At 43.3% G+C, this 19895-nt stretch overlaps 2 protein-coding genes across 2 annotated transcripts; one reads left to right on the top strand and one right to left on the bottom strand.

The window, feature by feature from the left end:
* Window positions 1-1034: 1034 nt before the first annotated feature.
* Window positions 1035-4892, bottom strand: LOC110492208 (twist-related protein 2). The gene is made up of 2 exons (XM_021566309.2): window positions 3883-4892; window positions 1035-1438 (listed from the first exon to the last, which is right to left on the bottom strand). Exon 1 carries the CDS (start codon window positions 4587-4589, stop codon window positions 4008-4010), a length of 582 nt encoding a protein of 193 aa, XP_021421984.1. The 5' UTR covers window positions 4590-4892; the 3' UTR covers window positions 1035-1438; window positions 3883-4007.
* Window positions 4893-10263: 5371 nt separating this feature from the next.
* On the top strand, window positions 10264-12940 carry LOC110492209 (E3 ubiquitin/ISG15 ligase TRIM25-like). The gene has a single exon (XM_021566310.2). It carries the CDS (start codon window positions 10356-10358, stop codon window positions 11979-11981), a length of 1626 nt encoding a protein of 541 aa, XP_021421985.2. The 5' UTR covers window positions 10264-10355; the 3' UTR covers window positions 11982-12940.
* The last annotated feature ends 6955 nt before the right edge of the window (window positions 12941-19895 follow it).

The raw sequence follows: 19895 nt of genomic DNA on the forward strand, positions 1-19895 counted from the left end.
GGGTGGTTGTTTTCAAGACTCTGGGCAATGTTTGCCTGTAAGATCCCCTCAAAGACTTGTATAAAAAGAAATAGAAGTAACCACCATTATTCATATTCTCGTAGAACGGTGCCTGTGCTCTCTGCCTCGTAGTACACCAGTGGGTATCTGTTGTCTAAGAAGTAATGTTAGACAAAGTGTGTTGGATACTGTACATGACCTCTCCTGTAAAGACTTCCAGGGGCCTATGGGCAACACTCTTATTGTCTTAGTGACAAGTGGGCCACTCCTCTTGATTTCCTTTAATATTGTCATTTTTATGCTCTCTTTCTTAAAGTCACTGTAAATAGATACTCACGACCAAAAGAGATCACACATGTGCCTTGAGTCAAGTATTGGTAGAATTCACTAACTGGAGGTAAGAATAACAGTCTTTTTTTCATACTTTTTATTTACCTTGTGTTAATTTTTTCCTACATATTTCCTATATATGTATAGAAAGGATGTCTATTTTGTACTGTTTTTCTCTTAATTAAATTTTGTAATGGTCATTTTTGTGTGTACAGAATTGTTGTTGTGACAACATGTTGGATATACGGTGTACTTTCCTGGTCCACTAATACATGTATCCACATGTGCTTCTGTGGTTGGGCATATCATAGGATTTCTTTCCAACCAGACAACCAATAAATATTTTAGAGGCCTTATTTCCCCCAAAAGAACAACAGCTTTATGGGCAATTATACCCTGGTCTGCCTGAGCAGACACTTGGCCCTCATTAAGGAAGTCTGTGCTATAGAGTACTAATTTATGCTGACAGGATAACACGTGGATCATCTGCTAACCCAGGTACTTTAACACACAAACTCAAAGAAGGATAACCGCTGTATTTCTTATGCATTTGGCGTTTAGAAATGTTATTGTGTCATCATCCATCTCCAAATGTTTGGCCATTCATTTTGGGTGCTGATGGTGGACTTGTCCATTCTGGTGTAGTCGCAGTATGCTTTAAGGTGAGATTGGTAATAAGATGGGGCTGAGAAATATGCTTCAAAGATGCTCAAGTACTCATTTTATTATCTTACACCAACTGATTCCCTTTTAATGAGGAATTGTATGTTGGTTTACAAACAGTTCTGTACTACATGTACAATAGGAATATTCCCATGAATAACTGCAACTTACATTTGTTTACCAAATTGTTTCCAAGTCACAAGTTGCAATTTCCAGGTCCTAAAACTCTATAGTTGTCCCTCTTCTAGACCTGCTAGTAGCTCTGAATCATTGTCCCATAGATTCTGTGTGGGCTCGAGGAAGCTGAGTCTCTCTACAGTACCTCTCCAGAGTGAGGGCAGGCTCATATCTTTGATTTAGTTGGTCCAGAGGTGTAGTTCCAAACCAGTAAACAAAGGGATTGCAGACCAACAGGTGGAGGCTTCTCAGTCGCCTTGGTACGGTGCTGGGGAGACAGACACAAGATTCTGTAAGTGCTACGTGCTTCAAACATTCTGCAAGTGTTACGTCATGAAAAATATGCCATTTACTTTTGTGTTGAAGAAAGCACAAATGATTAGTCCATGATGCCTAACAAAATCCCTCTACTCTCTAACAGTTAAACTGGTTCAACTCCCAGGGGAAAAAGTCATGGGCATAAAAACTCCCTTTAGTATTAAGCTGTTTATGTCCATTTTCCCTGCCCCTGTTTTGTTTGGAGGTCAGTGCTGGGTGTTTTGTTGACCATGTCCTTGTAAAATGTGGTATCTCTATTAAATGTAACTGGATAATATCAATAAACATGCATATAAAAGACAAAAGTAACCTCAAATATAAGTATAAACTTAGAACAGACGGTCAATCGAAAGCCAAAGTGTGTGGCAATAAGTTTAGCGACGAGACCAACGCAGGCTAAAACACCCATGTGTATTTGATCTCCTTAATTAATAAGGAAGCCATCTGACAGCGGTGCAACAACTGGTGAGCTATAGCGGCCATCTTGAAAGACACGGATAAACATTGATGCCTAAAAAATGTATGTGGCATACAAACACACATAACAAAGCAACCACACGGAACAGCAGGGAGAACATGTGCATACTGTATTCACATGTATATGAATACAAAGATGAACAGAAAGAGCTCAGCAGACTAACTGGAGAATACTGCAGGACCCTAACGAGAAAGGAGCGAAGAATGTCTTCCTTCAAAGTCAGCTTGAAGACTGAACCATAACAATGACCATCCCAACAAACACTGTCTGAGAATGCATTTCTCATATCTAGCCGCCTATACAGGCCACTTTCATTTCACATGGTATTAAGTAAGCGATTTAAAGGGTATGTAGCTTTCATTCACCTCAAACGCAATATCTAGAGGACAGTATTATTTGTGAATGTCACAGAAAATAACTTGTCAACGTGGGCTAGGTTGTAGGAACTCACTGTGCTGAATGTACTATGAATATTACTTCCCTCAGAAGCATGGTAATGGTACATCTTGTGGACAGTTTAATGATATGTTCCGGGGTTTTTCCTGCATTGGGAATGAAGTGGGTAAAGCAGTGGTTTCAAATGGCAAAGGTCAAATGTGTGGCTACTGGTGAAGGGAGGCACAGCCACTGATGAGGCGTCTGACAGCCGTCTTCAACATGGATCGGTGGAACTGGACGAATCAATGACACCACTTTCATCAAACTCTGTGGTTTGTGGGAATGCAGTAAGACAGCCATCACTTCTCCCTTGATAGCTAACTGCTGCATGGTTTCTCACAACCAGTTAGTTCTTGACAAGGCTCAACAAAAACAATCTAATTTTCGTGCAACGTAGCAAGTTTAAGCCAAAATGAAAGGAAAGTATTTCAAAGGAAAGTTTTTGCACCAAAATAAATAAATGGAATTGTTTTTTTGTTGGAAAGTGAAACTTGTAATATTACTTTTTTCCACAAGAATTTGGCTTCTAATGTAGATTGTTATGAATAGATCAGTGTCTAGGAAATATATGAGACTATGGGATACAATGAGTTATGTATGAGGCTATGGGATACAATGAGTTATGTATGAGACTATGGGATACAATGAGTTATGTATGAGACTATGGGATACAATGAGACTATGGGATACAATGAGTTATGTATGAGACTATGGGATCCAATGAGTAATGTATGAGACTATGGGATACAATGAGACTATGGGATACAATGAGTTATGTATGAGACTATGGGATACAATGAGTAATGTATGAGACTATGGGATACAATGAGTTATGTATGAGACTATGGGATACAATGAGTTATGTATGAGACTATGGGATACAATGAGTTATGTATGAGACTATGGGATAATAACATCAAGTCTGTGAAGAAGTTGCATATGATTATGTTCATGATTTCTGGTCAAAATTAAATTTGTATGTGTGTAGATAATAAAAAGAAGATACCTAATGTAATGGAGCGATTTGTCAGAGTTCAACACTATTTGTTACAAAATGTATGAAATAACAGCTCTACATCCTCCTATTAGGTCCATAGTCCTGATGATAATCATGGGATACATCAAGCTACTATTTTATATACATGTTCAATATTAACTGATCTTGTAGAATAGTTATTGTATACCTTGAATGTAAAAAGAGAATTGTGGTAACCTAAGATGTGCTGTCCTATGACCCTCCCTTGTGATTCACTTACTTGGTAGTAGTTACTGCGTTTCATTCTGACAAATGTCCAGCATGGCATTCAATACTCTAATGAAACACCAGGTGTTGTCCTATGTTAATATCTGATCGCCTTCAGCAGATCAGTTCAATTAGTACTTCTTTGCATGCAATATAAAACAGTGAGATTTTGCTTTGGAAAGATAATATTGAGTATGTATTGTATGGTTTGTATCTCGGCAGTCGGTGTGCATACCTGGTGTAGAATGATAAGAGTTAGATGCTGTGAGGATGAGGGTCAGAGAGCAGGGGTCAGAGGTCATGGGAGATTGGCTGGGGCAGGAGAGGAGTGAGGGGGTGTTAGAGAGGTAGGTGACAGGGCTAGTGGGTAGCGGACATGGACCAGGCCCCCTCCATCCTCCACACCGAGAATGCATAGCTGAGTCTCTCGTGGGCTAGGTAGTTACAGCTGGCTAGCTTGGCATCCATCTCGTCGCTCTGCAGGACCTGGTAGAGGAAGTCAATGTAACGCGAGGCCAGCTTTAGGATCTGGATCTTGCTCAGCTTGTCTGAGGGGAGCGTGGGGATGATCTTACGCAGCGAGGCAAAGGCGTCGTTCAGGGACTGCGTCCTTTGGCGCTCCCGTACATTGGCGATCACCCGTTGGTGCTGAGGGTCCTCCAGGGGCTGGCCTGGGATGGGGAGAGGAGACAGGGAGGGCTGGGGACTCTTCTTAGGCCTCTTGGGTCCTGATGGGATCAGACTGGGAGGCCCTCCTGTCGATGACTTGTTGTCCTCTGTTGGCGATGAAATGTTGTCTTTCCTGGAGACACTCTTGCGCCCGCCGGCCCCTGGTGTTACCAGCACCACAGGGTATTTGATTGGAGCACAGTCTGGCTCCTCCTCGCTGGACACCACCCCTCCCTCAGGGTATTCACCACAGCTTGACGGATCCTCTCTCATGGCAGTCTATCTACCTAACCCTGTTTCTACAGCTACACTCTCCTTAAGGCCCTCTTATGTGCTATGCCCCCTTTAGTTTCTCTCTTTTCTGGCAAGCCTGTATATAGAAGTACCCGAAGTGATCTGTCAGGTCTGCTAGCAAGAGAAAGCGAATGGAAAAATAATCAATTCTCAGTATTGGAAATCCATATGTTGTCTACACCTAGGCATCACAACAATCTAATACTACTATCTGCTCGCTACATTCAGAACAGCAGTTGCATCTAGTATCCTAGATCAATGTAAGACAGCAGCCAACCTGCATCTGGCTTTTTAAAGAAGAAAGAGGATGGAACTTGTAAGTCCCACCCATCTGTTCCACAGATTGGCTCAGCTGGGTTCTAAGGCAGAGCCAGGCCAAGCATAACAGGAAGAGAATGCGTTTGGTGATTGGTAAGGGTAAAGGGCTGAGGCGGAGACAAAGGCACGTGGGTTGACCAATCAGATGGGGATATTCTGGCGTTTTTTTTCCTCGTAGAAGTTGTCCAAGTTTATAGGTTCCAGATTTCTTTCAAAACAAGTCGTTCCCCTCCCCTCCCCCACACCCTTTTTCCCTTCTAAAGTCTCCACAACTCAACACCATCATCAATTCTTTGGGATTTTGGAACGTAGGAAATACTTGAAAGTCAAAAGAGAGAGGCTTCAAAAGTGCTTCCCTTTACCGTTTTAAATCAAGTCAATACATGATATACTATAACTCCTCATCAGTGTGCCCAGTTTTCTTCGAATAATGAAAGATGTCAGTAGTTTTAGGTGGATATATACTATGGTACTAGGTTATTGTTATCTTTCGTCTGTAGCCTACATAACCGAATCATCTGCCCATACTCTGGATGAAGTATACAACAAAGGCACAGTTTCACTGGATTCAGTTCCACAGTTTCATTCGTTTTGTAAATCAGAACAAGCATCAGCGACAGTCTTTTCAGATTGGTTTTATTTTACTGGAGTCTTGGCGCAGTGTTCTGAGCAGTAGGCTAAAGGGGAAACTTGCATACCAGAGTAGCAGTGAAGTCTAATAGCAAAATTAGCTCAAGCAAAGGAAAGAATGAGAGGTTCTGAATCCAATGGGTGCCTTTGGGAACCTTTGTTTCATCCTCTGTGCCAGAACAAGAACACAGCCTTCAGTTCTACCACCATCAGTAGGTTCTCAAATATGGCACATATTCACAACAAAGAACAAAAACTATTGTTTGATTTTCAGTCCAAAACAGTTCAAAGAACGCCCTCCAACTTAAAAGTGCACTTAATATACATCAGGAATATTGAATTGTGTCGCACTACAGATGCAATGTTAAGACATTAAATCACTTGAGTGCATTTAGTATGAGGTTTGGGTTATTCTCTGAAGAAACTTCTTCTTGTCTAGATACTTACAATAAACAAACACCTACTACTGTCTAACCTATAAATACATCATTAACATGTGTCAGACTTCCACTGTCCAGCCCAGACGGGCGGTAAAGGCTGTGGATTTTTAATCATTCCATTGGTGTCATCAGGAAACTGACCTCCTGAATGTATACCCAACACTGGTCAATGTCTAAGCCTAGTATAAACAAACAACATTACCTTCAAAGGGTGTAGATGCACAGCATCTGGACAATTGGGTGTCATTGTTAGGAGGCAGAATGCATTCATTATGTTGTGTGTACCATTCAGGAATGTAAAGGTCCATTCCAAATGTAGCTCTTTAAACAAATCAGCTTGTGTGTCCTTTCCGGAGTCATCAAGACGCCTGTGAATGATCAAACTATTTATAAATCACAATCCCATTGAACACCCTCACCGTAAAAATAAATATCTCAGAGCTAATGGAATAATGGAAAATTGATACCAGGGTCGATATAAACACACATATACACAGCACATTTCTAGAGAGGGGCCAAGCGTGCTCACAATGGCTTGTGTTGTATGGAAGCCCCCCCCCCCCCCCCCCCCAGAGATAGCCGACGTCTGGAAAAGGGAAGAAATCTTACTTCTCCTGTTTGAACTGCACGCTCAAACGAGGACTTAGCCTAAATATTTCCACTGAGAGAGACGGCAAAATATATTATCCCGTGATGAGGTTATATACACACCCTGGCGCATATGCACACACACACATACACACCTACATGCCCTTACACACACACACACATGCACCACATGCATAGACAGACATGCACATATACACCAACATCCCAGTAACACAAACATTACTTCATCATTTGATGTATAGATGTGATGACAGGGCATGACTATACCTGATACCTTTATTCAATCAGAGAAACAGTGAATAATCTCCAGTTCAGGTATAAAAGGAGAGGTGTTTAAGAACAGGCAGATGTCGTCCTCTGGCTGGTTCTACCTCGCGTGTCACTATGTCATTGTCTCTGTAACATGGTGGAATGCCTGACAGGAAAAACAAGAAGGACCCACGCTCAGAGAAGAAAAAGGGAACGAACGAAGGAGAGAGGCAGGGAGAGAAAAGTCTCCCCAAACAGAACCAGATGGAGGGTGTAGGGCCCTCTTTGATCTCTACTCTGCCTGATTGATGTTGCACATTTCATTTCCTCGTCAGGGATGTGACATAATGTTTCGGCCACTATTTTCTCTTTTTTACTCTCTCTCTCTCTCTCTCTCTCTTTTCTTTGCGGTGGTCAACACACCAAACAATGAAAAGACATCAAAACTGTGACCATCAAAACCAAAAATGCTGGAAAAGACAACTTGACTGGAAATAGTTCTGAACCCACCAGTTCTGCTAAATCTACTTGTAAATGGACTGAAGCAGCTCACAGCTAGCGTATCAGAGTAAGACACAGTGGAACTGCTGTGAGTGAGGGAGCATGTCTATATTATAGCATGGCTGACATCCACAGGAATGTATCATGCTTTAGCTGTGACCTCAGTCTACATCGAATTCAACAAAAGAAATGAGCAGTCGTGAAGCAGAGATCTCCAAAGTGTAACCCACTAAGATTTAATAGAAGCTAACAAAGTGATGAATTGCACAAATTCTAACAGGGACACTATCCCCTCCCTCCTGTGACAGAGGCACTGTTCACCCCACTGCCCAAAGCTGTGGGACACCCCCACATCTGGCCTCCATTTCCTCCAGTAAAGAGACACTTCCTGTGGGCAGGCTTTGAGGGGGAAGGGGGCTGCACGTCTAAAGTTTGGGTATGCTGAGCGGGTGCAGCAGGGGCAGAGGTGATATAGATTGGACACAGGTCAGGGTCAGAGGGGTATCCACTAATGTTATGGTTAGAGCAGGAATGGGCACGGCTTGGATAACAGACAGTTGCAGTGAACAAGCTTTATTGTCTGTGTTTCTGAACTACTGAAATTTCATTGGCTCCTTAACATATCTAAAAGTTTCAAAATGACAGACAGTTAATTGCCTGCATTCTCGTGATACCTTAGGAAATGTAAATACATGTTTGATAGAAGTAGAAGCCTAAAAGGTAGTACTGTGTTAAGTGAACTACTGTATAGCAAACAGCATGTACAGTATCAGTATGTACAGGTAGTAAGAATAAAAGTGGTGTGTTCTTTATAATTGATGTTGCTTGAATATCTGTGGGATATGTTCCACATTTGAGGAACTTGAAGTTGGCTTTTGTAAAATCCCTCTTAATGTTAGAAAAAACATCTGTTTCTTTACTGTTCCAAGATGGGGGCTTTAGAATCCACTTTTATGGATAAAGTTAATAAACCAAAAAAATATGCAGGTCTTACTGATTCTTTCCAAGGATTTCCGACCAATCTCTTTCTCTCTCTCTCTCTCTCTCTCTCTGTCATTTTGGAGAAGGGGGCGCAATAAAATTAATAAAGAAAGTGGTGCCACTTCAAAGCCCAGCTTACTACCAGGAGTTTGGTACCTGTGGAGCCACTTCAAAGCCCAGCTTACTACCAGGAGTTTGGTACCTGTGGTGCCACTTCAAAAAAACGGCTTACTACCAGGAGTTTGGTACCTGTGGTGCCACTTCAAAGCCCGGCTTACTACCAGGAGTTTGGTACCTGTGGTGCCACTTCAAAGCCCAGCTTACTACCAGGAGTTTGGTACCTGTGGAGCCACTTCAAAGCCCAGCTTACTACCAGGAGTTTGGTACCTGTGGTGCCACTTCAAAGCCCGGCTTATTACCAGGAGCTTGGTACCTGTGGAGCCACTTCAAAGCCCGGCTTATTACCAGGAGTTTGGTACCTGTGGAGCCACTTCAAAGCCCAGCTTACTACCAGGAGTTTGGTACCTGTGGAGCCACTTCAAAGCCCAGCTTACTACCAGGAGTTTGGTACCTGTGGAGCCACTTCAAAGCCCAGCTTACTACCAGGAGTTTGGTACCTGTGGAGCCACTTCAAAGCCCAGCTTACTACCAGGAGTTTGGTACCTGTGGAGACACTTCAAAGCCCAGCTTATTACCAGGAGCTTGGTACCTGTGGAGCCACTTCAAAGCCCAGCTTATTACCAGGAGCTTGGTACCTGGGGAGCCACTTCAAAGCCCAGCTTATTACCAGGAGCTTGGTACCTGTGGAGACACTTCAAAGCCCAGCTTATTACCAGGAGTTTGGTACATGTGGTGCCATTGGAGTTTTAATATGCACTGCGAAATGGCACATGCCCTCGCAAATCAGGTTTTTCCTTTGTTCTTACAGTAAACTATCAGTCTCTTACTACCTAAATGACCATTTATAAATTACAACTCAACTCAATTACAACTGCCATTATAGCGGCGCACTATTCTCTTCAAACCACTGTAGCACAGTCAAAGTCAAGTCCCGGTCCAGACATCCAGCAGAGGACGCCAAAGTCCCTCTAACAGTGGATTAGGAGTGGATGGGTGGATGGATAGTGATCCTGGGATGTATTTTTGATACTCTCCCTGACATACTGTCAATATCCAAGATACAATGCATGAAAACTAGTCTGTTTATTGTTGTCATTTTGTGCAGAAACATTTCAACGGCACAATTCCATGATATGAATATACTAAAAAAGATAGGCCTAATGTTTAATTTGTTTCATCAGTCTGTTTGTTGTTTGTTATCTAGGCCATGTTTTTTGTAATGATGTATGTAATTTTTCACCAGGAGGGCCACCAGGAGGGCCACCAGGAGGGCCAACTGACAAGCCCCTGTATGTCATGTGTATATGACAAATAAACAAACTTGAACTTGCTGGACTTTTGACCTTTTTTTACTTCCCTGTTTAGTCTTGAACCCTGCACTGAATTTGAGGTTTGCTTATTTTTAGCATGCTAAATAAATAAACAAAAAATAGAGACCTCTTCTTATCGACCTCAATTAAACCTTGTAACCTCTGTACAAACATAAAACTAAACAAACATTTTTTAGAGTGAGGTGTTTACAGTAAACACAGTACGATGCTACACGTGTTTATACAGTATGTACAATACTGAGTTCCCCCATCTCACATTGCAGTTTCCTCAATGTGACGGAGGGGTTTCAATCATTGTGACTGAGTTATATTTTTTTAAAGACTTTTGGTTATTGGATTCAGAACACATTTTAATAACAATGTGTACTGGCAGCTTTCTGTCAAGGACTGCCCCTAATGGCAGGAATCTTGGGACAATAACCTCTCGGAATGTTGCTCAGCACACATTTCAACTTTGCTTTACCAGCAGATATCAAAGCTTACTTCCTTGACTTGCTCTCATTCCCTCTGTCTCTTCAGTGTGTGTAGAGTCCAGTGTGGAGAATTAAAGTGAATAAGGAAGGACCATGCCTCTGTCTAAACCAAAGGAGCTGTTAGAACATGAGCTCAGCTGCCCTATCTGCCTGCAGCTCTACACGGATCCTGTGTATCTGCCCTGTGGCCATAACTACTGCCTGGCCTGCATTCAGAAGGCTACAGATGTCAGCGGTGGAGAGAAGAGCCTGCCTCAATGCCCTGAGTGCAGAGAAGAGTACGGCGGTACAGAGACACTGCAAAGGAACTTCAAGCTCTGCGGCATCATAGAAGGCTACAAGGCCGTTGCGCCAGCAGACCACCTGAAGAGAGAGCCGCTGAAGGTGCGCTGTGACCACTGCCTGGACTTAGAGACACTGGCCATCAAGACCTGCCTAAAGTGTGAGGTGTCCCTGTGTGCCAGGCACCTGCAGCACCACACTGAGAGAGGGTCCTTCAGGACCCATGACTTGGTGGAGCCCCAGACTGAGCTGGGCCAGAGAGGTTGTGCCATCCACGGACGCCTGCTGGAGTACTTCTGCGCCAGCGACATGACCTCTCTCTGCGCCAACTGCTTCATTGAGGGCACCCACCAGAATCATGATGTCCTGACGTTCGAGGCAGCCGAGGAGGAAATGAGGCGGGCCCTGGAGATTCAGAGCAAGGCGGTGGCCAACAGGCTGCAGCTGACAGAGACCCTGCTACAGAGGGCTGCTGAGGACCAGGGCACCTCTGAGGCTGTGGGAAACAAGCTGCTGTCCAAGTCTGTGGATTTGATGGACAGCATGGCCGGCCTGGTGAGCAGGTACAAGGACAGGATGAGCCTGCTGCTGGAAAAGGAGAGAGGCCGTCAGAGGGAGAGCTGGCAGAGTGACCTGGGGCTTCTAGAAGAACAGAAGCAGCAGCTGATGGAGGCCCACCAGCGCACCACTGAGGCCCTCACAGAGACAGAGAAGTGTCTGTTCATCAACAGGTTCCTGCTAATTGAGCCCCAGCTCAGGGAGGTCGTGACGGGTACCGTGGCCAGAGTGCCCAACAAGGTCCCTCTGAACCCCAAACGGCTCCAGGCCAGCCTGAGGATGGAGGACTTCAGGGCAGAGATGGCTCGGCTCCTCCAGTCTCTCCACGTCCTGCTAAACCCTCTGGAGCTGACCTTTAACCTCAGCACAGCCCACACCAGCCTGCTGCTCTCCAACGACCTGCAGACAGTCAAGTACAGCGGTACCAAGCAGGCCTACGCTGATAACCCAGAGAGGTTCAGTACCGCACCCCAGGTCCTGTGCTCCCAGGGCTTCACCAGTGGGGAGCACATCTGGGTGGTGGAGGTGGGCGACCAGAGCATGTGGTCAGTGGGATTGTGCTACAAGAGCATGCCCAGGAAGGGTGACCACAGCCGGCTGGGGCATAACCCGGCCTCCTGGCGTCTGCAGTGGAAGAACAAGAAGCTGACGGCGTGCCATGCCTCCTCAAACGTGGCGCTGGCGGAGATGGCCAATCAGCCACTGAGGGTGGAGGTGGCTCTGGACTATGAGGGGGGAACACTGATCTTCCACAGCACCAAGGACCGTCGGGAACATCTGCACACGTTCAGGGCTGTGTTCAGAGAGGCTGTGTATCCTGCGTTCAGCATCCTCTCCACCAGAGAACAGTCCTGGATCACGCTACAGAGTGGAGTGTAACCCTCCCTCAGCCTACCACTTAATCCACCTGGGCTTGAAATGCCTTTGCTTCTGACTAACCAAAGAAATACCTTACTGATTATTATGATTATTACGGATAAATATATGGGTAAAATGGATAAATCTAAATCTCTGTTTGAAAACATCTATGAATATTCAAAAATGTGTTCCATGCTAGTCCTTTAGTTGCTCCTTTTTGTTGCACAGTACATCATCAGTCATTGTCAGTATAGATGTATCTTGTTATTCACAATGAAAGGAATGCCGGCTTCTGATTGAGTTTGGTGCATGGCTAAATTCAGTAAATAGCCATATCTATGTGGTGTTATGCTATTTAGGTGTTTTAGAGCTGATATAGTGCACAAATAATGTGCCATAGTACATGTGAATATCAGCTACTTTATTTCCAAATTTGACAGTTGTTGACAACATGTCAAGAAATGTGTGCGTTGTAATTTTATTTGAAAATCAGTCCACTTTGGAATCATAATGTACAGAATAAACAGTTATATTGCTGTTGTGCTTTGCTGATTTGTTGTCTTTGATTCAAGGCTTGTATTGCTGAATCTGCACAGTCCTTCGTTTGTTGTCAAAATTCCATGTCTTTGCATCCTACATGCACACAAACTTGTGCATTGGCCCAACAACCTACTTTCAGGAGCTAATACTATGAAATATTTAACCTGTATAAATAAAAATGAGCAACAGGATGTAGGTCCACAGTTCATTTTAGTTTAAGGCAATGTTCTGTTGTAACCAGACACCAAAGATCATTTTTTGGCAAAAGCTCTAAAACCTTGTGAATGGTATTCTCCGTCACTAAATACATCTTTATTGATGTGGTGGTATTGTGTTCCAATTATTGTTGATGCACTGTCTATTTAAGCAGATTATATTTGTGTACCTGTTTTTCAAATCACTACTGTAAGTCAAATAAATCACAGTGTGTGCTTATTTAATGAAAGTAATGTATGTCTCTGAGCCTCCTTTGGCTCTTGAAATGGTCAGTCTCATCATGTGGGCGTTAGGAAACACATTTGAAGATATTTACATACACAACCCTGATTGGTTGATAGGATGGTCTAAATAGTTCGACAGTTGTTTCAAAAGCTGTGCTCCCATAGTAGCCTGTTTTCTTTATTTAACTAGGCAAGTCAGTTAAGAACAAATTATTATTTACAATGGTGGCCTAGGAACAGTGGGTTAAACTGCCTTGTTCAGGGGCAGAACGACAGATTTTTACCTTGTCAGCTCGGGGATTCGATCTACTGGCCCAACGCTCTAATCTCTAGGACACCTGCCGCCTAGCTACTGTCTAGTTAGATAACATTCCACTCCTTGTACTGTGTCATATGCGAAAGTTGTTTAGCATGACAAGGAGTGGCAAGAAGGGGAATGATAGTGAAGCCGACTGCTACCCAGACTACTCCCATAGTGCCTCTTCAAGAACAATAGATGAACCTTGACAAACTGGTTTAAAAAAACATTTCTCACACTAACTTTCTAACTTTAATATATGACTTAATGCAGTCAAAAAATTATCTTTAGCAAAGGGACAGGTGATTGATTGTGCTAATGCGGCTACAATGTAGGGAACCTACCACAATAAAATCTGATTTGTTTTTAATCTATGGTTGACTAAATGTCCACATCCTCACTAATGATTTCCGAGAAGCAGAGCAGACATTCTCCTTATGATGGAGCAGTGATGACACGTGATATGACATTGCTTCTCTCTTCCCGACCAACCTGCTTATCCAGCCGTTCTTCTTCGTTGATATCATGGCGGTCTGCAAACAAAGGTTTCAGGTGCACGTCGCCACCTACTGTGCTGGAATGTACAATCAATCATGATCTGTCCAATTCTGTACTACCATTAAAAACATTTAAAAAATAAATCCCTATTAACTTATACCTCACCCTCCCCCTAAAAATAGGTGCTTTACTCAACACACATCTCTTACAGTGGGCCACGCATTCCTTGACATCCTTTTCCATAGATTCCCAGTAAAACCCCTGTCTCGTGAGCCACAATGTGCGCTGCTGACCCTGATGACCAGCATCATCATGAACTCCCTTCAACACAAGACCTCTCAAAGACACAGGTATGAAATACTGGAATATTTTCTTGTTACTCACTGGGTGTTTTGAGACACGATACAGAATCCCTAACCGTGTGGTGAGTTTTCCCCACTGTCTTAGAGTATGAACTGTTTCTTTAGCTTCAAGGACTCGCTCTCTCCTAGATGGGCGCCAGCCTCTATCTACAAAGAACATGACTCTGCTGATGACAGGATCCAGTGACTGGTTATCATACAGCTCCTTGTGCGTAAGGACAGGTCAAGGGCTCTGACCCATGGACATCAACTTCTCAAGATGCTGCACATGTGAAACAGCCCTCACTGTGACACCATCATCCCATCGGCGGTGGGCATGGAGGACAGCAGACACCTCTTCACAGGAAACCAACCCACTGACATCGTCCCCAGCTCTACTCAACTCACTCCCAGGAGCCATAGATGTTCTACAGCCAGACTCGGGCTGCTCACAGGAGAGGCGGAACATGTCTTGAATGTCATCCATTCGAAGACCTGGCTTCCTCCGGCATGACATCATGTGGAATTGTTGTCAGTCGGTGCAGAACTTTGGAGCGGACAAATGGCTCTCTGCTCAAAGCATCAGCAACGAGATTATTGGGCGCTGGTATGTACTGGATATCAAAATCAAGGGGTGCCAGCTTTGCAACCCATCTCTGCTCGCATGCATCAAGTCTCGGCTTTGTAAGAATATATTTGAGTGGATTGTTGTCGGTCCACACAGTAAACTTATGCCCTCGCAGCCAATGGCTGAATTTATCATGAATGGCCCATTTCATGGCTAGAAATTCCAGCCGGTGAGCAGGATACTTGGATTGTGAATGAGGCCTGGCCTATTCAAACTGGTCCTTGTGTGCAACTTTATTCATAATCTAGGGGAACAACATCACACTGCTACATGTACACTTGATATTAATATCAAGAACCCTAATGGCTAAGAAAAGGGAGCTAGTAAAGGTAGAGGAGCTACAGTAGATAAGGATGAAAGAGGAATGGAAAGGAGGAAAGGGAGATGGCAAAGGAAGGAAGAAAGGGTGCTAGGATATGAGGAAAGGAAATTATGCAAGGGAACAGGAAAGGAGAAAAGGAAGCACAGAAAGGATAGGAGGAAAGGAAATGAAGAAAGGAAGCTAGGAAAATGAATAGTAGAGGTGTCACGTTCTGACCTTAGTTCCTTTGTTTTTGTCTTTGTTTTAGTATGGTCAGGGCGTGAGTTGGGGTGGGCAGTCTATGTTTGTTTTTCTGTGTTGGTTTTTGAGTTCGGCCTAGTATGGTTCTCAATCAGAGGCAGCTGTCAATTGTTGTCCCTGATTGAGAATCATACTTAGGTAGCCTGGGTTTCACTTTTGGTTTGTGGGTATTTGTTTCCGTGTGAGTGTTTGGGCCACACGGTACTGTTAAGTTTTGTTCACATCGTTTATTGTTTTGTTCCAGTGTTCAGTTTGTTTATTAAAAAGACATGAACACTTACCACGCTGCACCTTGGTCCTCCTCTCTATCTCCAGACGACATCCGTTACAAGAGGAAAGGGAGTTAAAAACAAAACGGAACATTGCATCTTGTAACATTGTGGCAATATTTTGATATTGATCTGCTGTCACATTGTGTCGAAATATCACAAAATAATGTACTGTATGTGATAAAATCAAGTTCAACTTTGACTCTGCAATTCTTTGGGTTTTTCGGGCAAGGATAGATTGGCCAATATCGTCAACTATACCGCCAAGTTATAAAGAGTTTAAGTGTCTTATAGGCTGTTAGTAGAAGTCTAATTAATGTATAGATTGTTTATAAATCAGTTAGGCTAAACAGTTATAACACATTCTGAAAAATGATGTGACGTGTAACTACTTATAAGCCCTTGTCACGAATACTACCGAAGGTGGCTCCCCTTCCTGCTCGGGTGGCGCTCGGCGCTCGTCGTCGCCGGTCTATTAGCTGCCACCGAAGGTGGCTCTCCTTCCTGCTCGGGTGGCGCTCGGCGGTCGTCGTCGCCGGTCTATTAGCTGCCACTGAAGGTGGCGCTCCTTCCTGCTCGGGTGGCGCTCGGCGGTCGTCGTCGCCGGTCTATTAGCTGCCACTGAAGGTGGCTCTCCTTCCTGCTCGGGTGGCGCTCGGCGGTCGTCGTCGCCGGTCTATTAGCTGCCACTGAAGGTGGCTCTCCTTCCTGCTCGGGTGGCGCTCGGCGGTTGTCGTCGCCGGTCTATTAGCTGCCACTGAAGGTGGCTCTCCTTCCTGCTCGGGTGGCGCTCGGCGGTCGTCGTCGCCGGTCTATTAGCTGCCACTGAAGATGGCTCTCCTTCCTGCTCGGGTGGCGCTCGGCGGTCGTCGTCGCCGGTCTATTAGATGCCACTGAAGGTGGCTCTCCTTCCTGCTCGGGTGGCGCTCGGCGGTCGTCGTCGCCGGTCTATTAGCTGCCACTGAAGGTGGCTCTCCTTCCTGCTCGGGTGGCGCTCGGCGGTCGTCGTCGCCGGTCTATTAGCTGCCACTGAAGGTGGCTCTCCTTCCTGCTCGGGTGGCGCTCGGCGGTCGTCGTCGCCGGTCTATTAGCTGCCACCGATCCCTTTTTCCTTTTCGATTGTTTTGGTCTAATTGTTTTCACCTGTTCCTTGTTGGGGTTTTGGGATGGGTGTTATTTAAGTTTGTTTAGCCCGCTGGTGTTTGTGCGGACTTGTTGTTATTGTACGTTAGTGGTGTATTGTTCATTTGGGGTTTTCGCTGTCCGGTATTTGTAACAGTGGTTTTGGGTTGTTGTTGTCACCCTATTTTGTACCTGTTACTGTTGCGGAGGACATTAAAGCGTTTTTCCCGTTTACCTTCTGCTCTCTGCGTCTGACTCCACACCCATCACTCTCCCGACGTAACAACCCTTTAGAAACACTTCATAAATTGTCAACAAGTAGAGGCCACTGATAAGTTGTTTATAGAGAAAAAAAACTTAGGGGCTCCTGGTTTTGGGAGCTAAGTTCGCCTCAAAACAAACCTATGTTGTGTTCAGAGGATGAAGGGTGCAGGTCCTGTCAACCAAGCAGCAGACTCACCACCACCCTCCACAGAAAGATACCTAGTAGGATGTACTGCACAGCATAATACTGTATAATAATATGCTGATAATTGTCCAATAATAACTATTTTGTGTGATTAATGTTGTTGTTTGCAGGTCCCCCTCCCTCTCTCCATCCACAGCCCAGTTCCATGACCGTAATGTTGGTTTAATCAGCCCCAAACATGCATTTTGCAGAGGAAACGAGCACTAGTGTATGCAAGTAAAACAAATTTGTTGGTATTAAGTGTACTATTTCTCACTTCACAGGTACTATAAGACAAGGTGTGTGAACATTATTCCTATCTGAATGTTAAGAATATGAACATGTTTTGGACGATGGTCTTGCATTGTGATTGTCTATCCTTTTGTCCATGCTCTATTCTGGTTGTTCACCACCCTCTGTTTCTGCACTCTTCCAGGTCATACATGTGGTATTTGCTGCCCCCTTGAGGAATGTTTGGACTAGCACAGTTTACACCGAAATGCATTGCTGTGGGGTGTGACAGTGGACATTGTTCCAGTGCTGCAGGTGATACTATAGGTTGAGTCATATTACAGTCTTGAAACACTAGATTGCGGATGAAATGCATTCTTTTGACTAAAAGACTGGAAAGACTAGAACCAGCTCACCTGCTTTTGCACTGTGATTTGACTATTAGATGTTCAATGGGGAAAAAAGGAATAGTTTCACCAATTTAAAACAAGAGTTCAGTTCATGTAACAAGGTTGCAGTGTTGGGAAGTAGTGTACTACATGTATTTCAACAAGTTATTTAACTACATTTTGCAGTAGATTGGTTTTATTGGTTATATATTTGTTTTATTCGCGCCAAAGTAAAGAAGCGAAAAACAAAAAAGTACAGCTAAGTTTTAAAAAGCACATTAATTATAATTGTACATAATATATGTTCAGTTAACAAGAAAAAACATGTTTGATTATGGAGGGGATTATCGGGTAGTTTGGTTCATCAAACTGAACCCCAGTCTTCACGTGAAGTTATTGAAGGATGATGAGGTGAAGATAAGAATTCCAGAGTATGGCACCTCTGTATCTGATAATTGATGTGAGGAGGGTGAAGGTTATTGCAGTCGTGTGTTATATAGATGGATTTCAGAATTAACAATCCATTGAAGGATTTAGGTAAACTGTCTGGGAGGTATGAGTATTTGTAGATGACAGTGTATTATTGGTGTACATTAATGTAGTTTAATGTAGTGAATAGACAAGATACTGAGTTTCTTAAACAATGGTTCAGATGGAGCCAGGTAGAGGAGGTGGCTAGTCTTGCAAATGTATTTTGTATGATGAGTAATTTGTGTAGGTAGGAGGAATATGTACTGGCCCAGAGAATATTACAGTAAATGAGATATGGGTAAATTGTGCTATAGTATAGGGTTAGGACTCAAGCCTGGTGAACCAAACCACTCATCTTTCTGATACCAACAGATTTCATAACTTTGCTGCAGACAAAATGAATATGATCTTTCTGGGAAAGCTTTTCATCAGTTAGAACTCTGAGGAATATAGTGGATGGGACTTGTTTCATTTCATTCCCACCAATTGAGATTCTGTCAATTTTATTTACAATATTTCTTATTCTTATGAGTGAATACAATAAAGTTAGATTTTTTAACATTTTAAGATAATTTGTTTGTCTGGAACCATAACTGAGTTGGATTCATTAATTAGTGAATCAAAATTATTGTGTGATAAAATCTAATTGGTATCACATTGTCTAATTGGTAAACACATTGTTCTCTGTCATAAACATAACTAAATAACCAATTATATGTATAATCATGAAAACCGTAATAATGCAATTTAGAAAGTACTATTCTATGATCAACCGTGTCAAAAGCTTTGGATAAATCTAAAAAGATGCCAGGAGCGTATTCATTGTTGTTCAGGGCTTTAAAGATTTTATCCACAAGTTGCAAAATAAACATATCTGTGGAGTAGTTTTTACGAGAACGATGTTGGTGCTCATAAAGAAGACAGTGTTGATTTAAATATTTCAACATTCTCTTATACACTAACTTTTCTAGGATTTTAGAAAAACAAGTTACAGATATTTGTCACAACTTCCTCCGAAGTCGGTCCCTCCTTGTTTGGGCGACGTTCTTGTTTGGGCGACGTTCGTCGTCACCGGTCTTCTAGCCATCGCCGATCCACCTGTCATTTTCCATTTGTCTTGTCTTGTCTTCCCACACACCTAGTTTCAATTCCATCAATTACATGTTGTGTATTTAACCCTCTGTTCTCCACATGTCCTTGTCTGGTATTGTTTTTTTGTAAGTGCTTGTGCACGTTATGTCTGGGGTTTTGTCCCATTGTATGTTTTTTGTTCCTTAGTGATTTTTATCATTAAACTGCGCCGTTGTAACCCAGTCTTTGCTCTCCTGCGCCTGACTTCTCGCCTTACAACATTGGGCGATAATTCGGCCTGATTATAAACATTTTCCCATTAAACATCAATCAACATCTTAAAGCTCTCACAATTACTTTTGTTAAATATTCTACATTTAATGCTACTAATCATTCCCATCTGTTCATTTCCAGCTTCCAAAGAGAAGTGGAAAATTGGAAAGTGATCAGAAATGTCAGTATAACGCAAACCTGTATTAGCCACATCATTCAAAGAATTCATAAAGATATTATCAATAAGGGATACAGATGAACTGGTCAGTCTTGTGGTCTTATAGATGAGGGGATACAGATGAACTGGTCAGTCTTGTGGTCTTATAGATGAGGGGATACAGATGTACTGGTCAG

This window comes from Oncorhynchus mykiss, chromosome 16 (assembly GCF_013265735.2).
Source record: "Oncorhynchus mykiss isolate Arlee chromosome 16, USDA_OmykA_1.1, whole genome shotgun sequence".
Classification (NCBI taxonomy): domain Eukaryota; kingdom Metazoa; phylum Chordata; class Actinopteri; order Salmoniformes; family Salmonidae; genus Oncorhynchus; species Oncorhynchus mykiss.